The following is a 9,814-nucleotide window of genomic DNA, read 5'->3' as shown; positions in this document are numbered from 1 at the left end:
AGACCAGGTTTGCTGGTCTGATAGAGTCTGATGGAACCCCTGAGACTATGGCCCCTAGTTGCCCTTCAGGTCTGGAATTGAACCCACTCTTGTGGTTTCCAGCCAAACAAAAGACAGGCATATGAGCTGAACATTTATATTAGGTAGATACACTCCTTGGTGAGATGAATCATGGGAGAATAGAAGGGCTGTGCATGCACAGAGAGCTAGCTCAGGGGCCAGGAGTGTGTGGGAGGGAAGGACACAGGGAGGTAACTATGGGGACCAAGTGGGAGGGGAGCTGTTGCATTGTGGAAATTGCAGTCAATGTCATAAGACAAAGTGTATGTGAGCTGCTATATGGTAAGTGAATTTGCTCTGTAAACTTTCACCCAAATCATAATAAAAATAAAAAAAAAAATTCCTCTAATTCCACTCATCATCTTAGAAATGACATACGTAAAATTGGAAACAGTGTCAAAGAATGATGACATCTCAGCTCAATTGTTCACAACTGTTAGAGGAAAACTCACAAAGTGAGGACTAGGTTGCTGCTCTGGCTCTGCTAGCTCTGTGACCTTGGACAAATCTCTTCACCTCTCCCAGCCTCAGTGACCTCATTCTGCTAGCTCTGTGACCTTGGACACATCTCTTCATCTCTCCAGGCCTCAGTGACCTCATTTGTAAATAGAAGGTGGAAACAGATTTCTTAGGTGCCTTTTCAGCTCTAAAATTCTTTAAATGATGATGGCTGAATAGTGCAATCTTCTGCATGTTTTTTGTATTGTGTCCTGGGACAGAGACCAGTTAGGCAATTCAAGGTCAAATTCAATATTGATAGCTCTATTTCAATTGTATGTTTCAATAATGAATGGTTGCTTTTCTTACTTGTTTATACTAGAAATGGAACCCAGATTATTAGGAGCTGAATAGGACCTGTGAGATTACTCTAGTTCAGTAGCCTTCCGATTTCTTTGTTTTCATTAAGAGATGTAGCTCTTTTCTTCTAACAAAATCTTATAAGGAAATGTTTATGTTACAGACCAGAATACAGCCTCAGAGCAATTAGAAAGGCATCAGTTTAATCCAACCTCTTTTAAAATGAGAAAGTGAGCTTGAGTGGGCAACACAGCTGGTAGCAGCTAAGGGATGGAAATCCAGGTCTCTTACATTAGTCCAGGCTCCTTTCTGGAAGCATTGTGTTCCCCTCATTACTTACACTGTGTTCTTTTTGATTTTGCTGAGAAAGGGTTCAAATCTAAAAAACTCTTTGCAAGCATCTCTTTACTCAGAGTCCTCTCAGGGGACAACAGTGTTCAACAGAGGAGAAAATGACAACACTGAGATTTCTTCCTAACCCAATGGTCTATGTACTGCAAAAATAATCAGCCTAGAGAAGAACAACAAAGAATCCTCCCAGAATTCAAATAGCTCTGACATCCATAATGCTTTCTGGAGAAAAGGAGTGTTTTTCTCTTCACAAGAAACATTCATGCCTAATTTTTCAATTGCTACTCTCCTCAAAAGCCTTGTCTCTTTAGTAGGACATAATATAAATATTAAAGTATCTGAATTTTAATTTTGGGTTCATGTTATGCCAAGCTGCAAAGTATGTTATGCTGGAGTCTGCCATAAACTATAAGGTACTTAATATTAACAACTGTCTATGATGATTAAAAAAAATCCTAACTCTTCCATGGAATAGATTCAAGTGGATCACAGACACATTTGCTGTACTTAAATTTACCTTCCTGACTCCTGCAGAAGGAAGTGTGAATGCTGCAGCTTGATCCTGAGTTGAAAGAATAGAATGCAGAGCTATCACTTTATATCTGAAAGTTAAAATCATAGTTCTTAGCAAGAGTTTCTCTTTAGAAGGCACTGCAAAGAATAACAAAATTTATTTGCAAATAGAAAGCAACTTTAATATTTTCTATCATGAAAAATTTTAAACACAAAAGTTCAGAGAACGGTGCTATGAATCCCCATAAATACTCATCATAGAGACAACTTTTAATAGGAATAAATAATATGGAATAGGGTATAAGTATTTTTAAAAACATTCTGATGTTAAAAATATAAAAATTAAGATTGTTCTGATGTTGAAGTGATAATCAGGACAGAAGTATTAAGTGATATCAAAACAGATAGAGTAAACAACTGATTCAATATATAGGTAATCAACTGCAACTGTGGTGTTTTGCAAAACCCAGTGGGTTTGAGGAAGGGAGCCACCATCTTATTCTTAAACCCAGGGCTCCCTCTGCTTAATCACAGTAAGAATACAGAACAAATACAGATAAAGTACCTAAGGGTTTTCAATAGATAAAATGCTATAATAAAACAATCTTAAAAAAAAAAAAATCAATTTTAGTTCACCATAGTTTTAATGTACCAAATATTTTTCTGTTTTAAAACCACTGAGAATATAATGAAAATTTGTAATTACCGTTCAGAATAAAATCTTCTGTCAGTTGACAGGAGATCATACAACTGTTGAATATGAGCAAGTCCTGGTAAAAAGATCAGTACTGCCCCTTCAATATTTCTGAATTGGGGACTTCTGTCTGAAATGTTTCAGAAGACAAAATACTCAAATTAAGAAAGATATGTAACAGCATATAACAGAAGAAAAGCTTTGTCAAAACAGATGGAGACACTTTAGGTATGGAAATATACCTAAATACACCAGCAGTTCCAAAATGAGATCCAGATTGATTTTATGAGGATTCATGTAGAGAACAGCGTGCTGAGTGTGGCTGCTGTACTTCTGGTAAAGGGGATTTAAATCAGCACTTGCTCCAGTCTGAACTGGGATGTATTCCTAACAGAAACACAATCAGAGAAAGCTGAACAAAAATATCAAGTATCCTTTTAAGAGAAAAAAGAAAAAGGAGGTATGTATGTTCATTTAAATCTCTATTTTTCTAATTTTTGTAATGCCATCAGAGCTTCCTAAAATCTAGCAAGAGTGCCATTTTTAACACAGGAAAAAGTACCATAAAATTAAAAATCTCTCCTGGAGTTGAATTTCATCCAGCCCTTAAGTGTAGCCAAAAGTTTTTCATCTTCGCATGCACATACTAAAGAATTAAAGAAAAACATAGAATTATATATGTATCATTCTGTGGCAACTGAAAGGCAGCCAGGCCGAGAGGTCAAAACGTTAATAAGTAGCTTATACTGGACTCATTCTTTCTAGACTCTACTTTGGCTGCTGAGTTTCAATTACGTCTCCTCTGAAATAACTGCAATTTTTTGAAATCTAGCTTTAGTTTCTAATTCTATCTCTGGAGTTTTAAGGAAAAATTAGCTTTTGCTTTCTGGGTTTACTTTGCTCAATTAAGAGATAAAGTAAGTTTAACTTTGTGCTTACATTAGATTGGATACATGACTTAAATATAAATGAAATACGGATACAATGAAAATGCTGTATCTAGTACTATTAGCTAAAATGCAGGATAATAGTTTTTGTGATACTTCTAACAACACATAATGAGACCAACTCCCTAGCACTAACTATCCAGCCCTGGACAGCTTCAGTGTGTTACTTTCTGCAAGGTCAAAGGCTCTGAGAAAGTCAATGGCAAAGATCTAGATTTTAGGCCTGCCCTATCCTAACCACCTATAGCGGTGGGACAGAAACAAAATCATTATATACTTACTCCTCAATAATGTGCCTTTGCTACAAAATTGTTACAAAAGTTGCATCTTATTTATTATGGTCCTTTATTTTGTATGGGTTTACATGGACTGGGACAATGTAAGAAGACAACTAAAATAACACAAAACAAAGACTACAATTCTATGAAACAAACATTCAAGAAATGATTTTTAAAATTTGCTCATCATCATATCTACTCCTCGTCCACCAAGTTACTTGAATTCACTGTCAGCCATACAATTTAAAAACTCTCACGGTAGGTTATGTCCTGGTTATCATTATTACATGTCTTTAAGATGTTTTATTTGTACCTGATACTTTTTTATTCCCCCAGCTTTGCTTGTAACATTAATGGTTATTTCTTCTTCCTCCTCCAGAAATTTTTGGCAATATTCTGAGTCTTTCTCCAGTACAAAGCCTGTCTCCTCTATTATATCTTCAAGATGAAAAACCTGCATATAAGGCATATGAGTGGATGAATTAAAATTCCTTTGGGTAAATAATGCCACTAAGCGGTGGTAGTTTAGGATAATATAAAAAAGTCCTCCCTCCCAGCTTTATTTGGGAATGAAGAACTTGGTTGACACAGAAGGGTCTGTTCCTAGATGTCTCAGAACAAATTACATCATGGTGTACATTTTCTTATGTGTAAAGTGGTTAAAAGAGCAGTCTTCATCAGCTGAACCAAAAGGGTGAGCATTAAGAATAGAATAGGGAGAAAAGCTGCAAAAAAAGGACAACCCTAAATTTGGTGACTGGTTGAAAAAAGAGCTCCTTATTGCCAGGCAGCTACTCTCAATCCGGACATAGTGATTCTGATATAAAATGTAGTTTATGTTCTCTAGCCCTCAGGTCTCTTTAAACAGAGCCCTTCCTTTTCTACTCCCTTCCTCACTCAGGGTAGCACCAGCCATTTGATTTCCAAGGCTGTCCCAAGGTCCTTTCTTGACTTGTAACATCCTAGGGGTAAGGCAATTTCTGCTGAGGTACACATTATAAAGAAAACTTACCTCAACAGGGTAACTTCTTCCTGAAATTCTGAGGATAGGACAGTGTGTGAAATATGTAGAAAACTTTTCACTGTCCACAGTGGCACTCATTAGAATCAAGTGTAGATCAGAACGTTTCTGTAAAATCTCCTTCAAGATAATCAGTAGGAAGTCAGACTGAACACTTCTTTCATGAACCTAGCATAAAAGGAATACAAAAAATACATATACCCACTCTTCACTTAGCAACGTAGGTTGCAAAGATGAGGTCATTAAGTGAAAATCCGTATTACACAAAAATGGAGGGTGATCACATCAGATCACAAAATGGAGGATGACTAAATTGTATGTAACTGCCAAATTATGTCATTACATAAAGGCCAAGCTGAGAATCAGCCAAGCTGATATATAATCTTAACTATCATAGCCAGTGTTACTCTCATCTTGCACCTTGGTGTTCATTACTGCTAGATGTACATCATTAATGTGCAAAACAGCTGGATAGTAGTCATTTTACTATTGTCATAAATGCAAAATGTTAGATGGTTGTTGTTATGGCCATTGAGTCTTCTCTGACTCATAGTAACCTTATGTACAACAGAACAAAACACTCCAGAAATCTCTGGCAATAAAAAAATGGAACACTGCTCGGTCCTGTGCCAGCCTCACAATCCCTACTATACCTGAGCCCATAGCTGCAGCCACCGTGTCAATCTATCTTGTTGAGGGACTTCCCCTCTTTTGTTGACCCTCCACTTTACTAAGTATGACATCCTTCTCCAGAGAATGGTCCTTCTGACAACATGACCAAAGTAGGTGAGACAAAGTCTGGCCATTCTTGCTCCCAAAAAGCATTCCGGCTGCACTTCTTCCAGGACAGATTTGTTAGTTCTTTTAGCAGTCCACGGTAATTTCAGTCCTCACTTTAAGTGAGGAGTAGGTGTATAATGTCTGGTGAGAAGCTTAAAAGGAGGTTAAAGTGCATGGCCACTAATTGAAGAGTTGGCGGTTCTAATCTACCAGCTGCTCTAAGTCCACAAAAGACCTGGTGATCTGCTCCCATAAAGCTGGTAGCCTAGGAAACCCTATGGGGCAGTTCTACTCTGTTCTGTAGGGTCACTAGGAGTTGGAACCAACTTGATGACATAACAACAACAAAGAAGCTTAAACAATGAGACACTAAAACCTACTGTAAGTTAATCAATGTTCAAGTATAGTCAGGTACATGATGCAGGGAAGGAGAATCTAAATATTGTATTAAGGCAGATCTTCAGAACTGAAAAGAGTCATCCTCTAAAACTGAAGACAGTTAAGAAATCAGCATACAGTAGACAAGATTAGGCATGATAGTATGACTCTCCAGTAGGAGATATGGTTTGCAAGTGTGTGCTGACAAGATTAGAGTCATCTCCTAAATTTCACTCAGAAGCAAGGAGTGATTCCTAAATCTCTATCATTAACATAAAACTGCCCTATCTACTATAAGATGGATAGTTTATCTACTGTGTAGGAAAATGAGGAGATGGTTAATAGGAAGCTAACAGTGTCCAGGAAAATGGTGTCATGCTCTTCCAACACATGCATGTACAGAGTGTAATGGAGGAGAGCAAAACTGAAAACAAGATATTTAATTAAAGGCTTCTGTAGTAGTTAAAGAGATGATAGTGGTCTATAAGAGGGTAATACTAGAGAACAAAGAGCTCTGGTAGCGTAGTGCCCAAGGCACTTGACTGCTAACCAGGAGGCTGGCGGTTTAAACCCACCAGCCACTCCTCGGAAGGAAGGGTAGGCAATCTATTTCTGCAGTGATACTGCCTTGGAAACCCAAGGAGGCATCACTAGGAGTTGGGACCGACTCAACGGCACATAACAACATAACACTAGAGCATATGAAGACAAGCAAATGACTTGAAGACTGGTAGAATCAATAGGATTAGGCGATTGGGTTTAAAGGATATGAGAAAAAGAAGGAATAATGTTGGAATTTTTTACTTTGGCAGATTGGCCAGGTGATCTTGGGGTCATTTACTGATACTCAGAAGAGAGGAAAGGAGCAAGTAAGGAGGAGAGATAATGAGTTTTGGAAATGCTGAGTTTGAAGTTCCTGAGTCTAAAGTTATCTAGAAAACAGTGGAATACTTATTATGAAGCTCAGGAAAGAGATCTCCTGGTAGGAGACATATATCTGGAAAATCTCACTAAATATATGGTATTTTATACAGATATGAATTTTAAAAAGTAAGGACTAAGCATAAAATTGAGCTAATAAAACTATGTATTATTAAGTACATTTGGTATAGGTAGGCAAAAATTTGGCTACAAGCTTAGCAGCAGCCAGCAGGAAAACCTACTTAATTCACAAATTGACCCTTGAACTGAAACAAATTAAAAAACTAATCCTAATAATAAGACCAGAAAAACCAATGCCATCAAGTCAATTCCGATTCATAGTGACCCTATAAGACAAATCAGAACTGGCCCATAGGTTTCCCAAGGTTGTAAATCTTTACAGAAGCAGACTGGCTCATCTTTGTCCTGTGGAGTGTCTGGTGGGTTCGAACCACTGACCTTCTGGTTAGCAGTCCACTGCTTTCACCACAGAGCCACCAGAGCTCCTTATAAGGCCAGAAGAAGAGGTGATATTCTGAGCATCTTCACAAAGAGAATCCTATGTAGTATAATGAATTCTATTCCAGCACCCCTCTTACATCCTCACATTTAACATGATGATGAATTTCACTGGGTATTTTCTTACTGCATTGTTCAAGAATATGCCTGATGGTATCACACAGAAGCACGATTCAGTAAATCACATCTATCGATTGTGACTATTAAACCATCAATGAAGACAGCTTCCTGAAGTTGGTCTGACTTCTAAATTAGGGGTCACCCCAATCTGTAATTACCAAGATATTTTATGGTAATAATTGGGATTCCAAGAGAACTTACCAACTATATAAATATTTCAGCTTATTTAGCAGGAATTTTTCATTATTAAAAAGGGAAATTATTGTTTCACCTTATCACTCATCTGTTGACCCTTGAGGATATTAGGTCTTGGCTATGCAAAGCCACAATTGTAACCCCCAAGAAACAGTTACTCCAGGGTCCTGCTCAAGCAGTCAACCATCCTCTTTCACTTTGATATCTCAGTGATAACAGTATAATTTTCTCTTCTATCAAAGAAAAAAGACTTGTGAGATAAAAAATAATTCCTACCACTTACCTATTACCAAAATAGTAATGACATTATTTTACAAACTGCTTATCTTACAAAGAACGAGTGTGTTATATACACATAGTAACCATGTTTTGTGAATCCCAGTCAAGATAAAGAACATATCAAAATCTCAGAATATTTAAACTGTCAAGAAAACTGTCTTAACCAAAACTTTTTCAACAAAAAAATGGTTAAATAAAATGTGGGATATCCAAATTATATACTATCATAAATCCATTAAAAAAATCATGCTTTTGCAGGATATCTAATGATGTGAATGAATTACAAAATAAATATCCATACAAATATAAACTCATATAATAAAAGACAGCTCTGGTAGCATAGTGCCTAAGGCAACTGACTGCTAACCAGAAGCCTGGCAGTTGAAACCCACCAGCCACTCCTTGGAAGGAAGGTTGGTCAATCTACCTCCATAGTGATACCACCTCGGAAACCCATGGAGGGGTTGCTATGAGTCGGGTCCGACTCCACAGCACATAACAACAACAAAAATAAACAAAAATAATGGAAAGTAATAAATGTTAACATTGATTTTGATGGATCATGAGATTATAGATAATATTTATTTCCATTTTTCTGCTTTTCTATGTCTAGTGTTTTCTAACTCAAAATAACAACAGTCTATATGTACACTATCAATTAAAAGTTAATGAATGATTGAACTCTTACTACTGCTTTCTGAACTTAATGAATTAACAGACATTCATAAAATGTCATCAGGGAAAATTTAAAAAATATTTTCTGAGTAACAGAAATGTTACATATTATACATCTTCTTGAAAAGTTATGTACAAAATAAATCAATTTACATATGTTTGGTTAGTATACCATTTTAAATAATTCTAATGTGGAACTTTGGGCATAGTTCAATTTAAATGTGCATTCAAATGTGATTCAAGTAGGTGTGTTTCTATAAAGAAAACGACGTATGGATGAAAATTTCTTGTCTTTGGTAAGAACTGGAGAAGATCCTTTAACAATTAAATGGAGTAGCTGAGAGAGTGTATAGCAGTAAAAGCACAGATTAGAGCCAGACTGCCTGTGTTTGGGGAGCTCTGGTGGCAGAGTGCCTAAAGCATTTGACTGCTAACCAGAAGGCTGGTGGTGCAAACCCACCAGCCACTCCTCAAAAGGAAGACTGGGCAATCGACTTCCCTAGTGATACTGCCTCGGAAACCCAAGGAGGGGTTGCTCACTATGAGTCAGATCCGACTTGACAGCAGTGAGTTTGGTTTGGTTTTGGTGCCTGTGTTTGAACCTCTAGCTATAGAACTTACTGACTGTGTGACCTTGGGCAAGTTATTTGACCTCTCTATGCTTCAGTTTCCTCAACTGTAAAATAGAGAAGACAGTATCCACTTCATTGGTCTGCTGGAGGATTAAATGGGTTAACATGTACAAAGTGTTTAGAAGGGCTTCTAGTATATAACAAGTTTCACATAAATAATTTTATTACATAAAATAAATCTATAATAATGAGGCATTTGTTAGAGAAGATTAAATACATTATTATATGTAAAGCATCTGGCATTTGGTAAGCACACCAAAAAAATACCAGCTAGTATTAGTAACATCTGTTTAATACAAAAGTCTTTAGAAAATCTTTAGAACCTGTCTGGACACAATAGAGAATGTGCTCACCTCATCTACGATAACATGAGACACATTAGTTAGAAGACCATCTTCTTGAAGTTTCCTTAGCAAAACCCCTGTTGTACAATAGAGTAGCCTGGTAGATTCACTAGATCGAGATTCCATTCGGATCTGATATCCACACAAGGAATTCTGAAGGGAGAACACAAAACTGAGATTAGTTTCTCACAAGAGATCTGGGAAACAAGTTTTAATAATTGAAGCACAGGTGCCAATCTCCCTTATATGTGGAACAGTGTAAGTAAATCTTCAGGGTGTAATTTATAATCATTATTAAAATTATTTTCC

At 36.9% G+C, this 9,814-nt stretch overlaps 1 protein-coding gene across 1 annotated transcript in view; it reads right to left on the bottom strand.

The window, feature by feature from the left end:
• Window positions 1-9,814, bottom strand: part of DHX29 (DExH-box helicase 29) — a 112,417-nt gene that overhangs the window by 18,642 nt on the left and 83,961 nt on the right. The window contains exons 12-17 of the mRNA XM_007944183.2: window positions 9,515-9,658; window positions 4,654-4,830; window positions 3,955-4,095; window positions 2,659-2,803; window positions 2,429-2,546; window positions 1,727-1,811 (exon numbers count right to left, since the gene is read on the bottom strand). Coding sequence (XP_007942374.1) covers window positions 1,727-1,811; window positions 2,429-2,546; window positions 2,659-2,803; window positions 3,955-4,095; window positions 4,654-4,830; window positions 9,515-9,658 — 810 coding nt within the window. The remainder of the gene's footprint in view (window positions 1-1,726; window positions 1,812-2,428; window positions 2,547-2,658; window positions 2,804-3,954; window positions 4,096-4,653; window positions 4,831-9,514; window positions 9,659-9,814) is intronic.

The sequence above is a fragment of the Orycteropus afer genome, unplaced genomic scaffold (assembly GCF_000298275.1).
Source record: "Orycteropus afer afer isolate SDZICR_OR568_19922 unplaced genomic scaffold, OryAfe1.0 scaffold00122, whole genome shotgun sequence".
NCBI classification, from domain to species: Eukaryota; Metazoa; Chordata; class Mammalia; order Tubulidentata; family Orycteropodidae; genus Orycteropus; species Orycteropus afer.
This window is presented reverse-complemented; position numbering and strand designations above follow the sequence as displayed.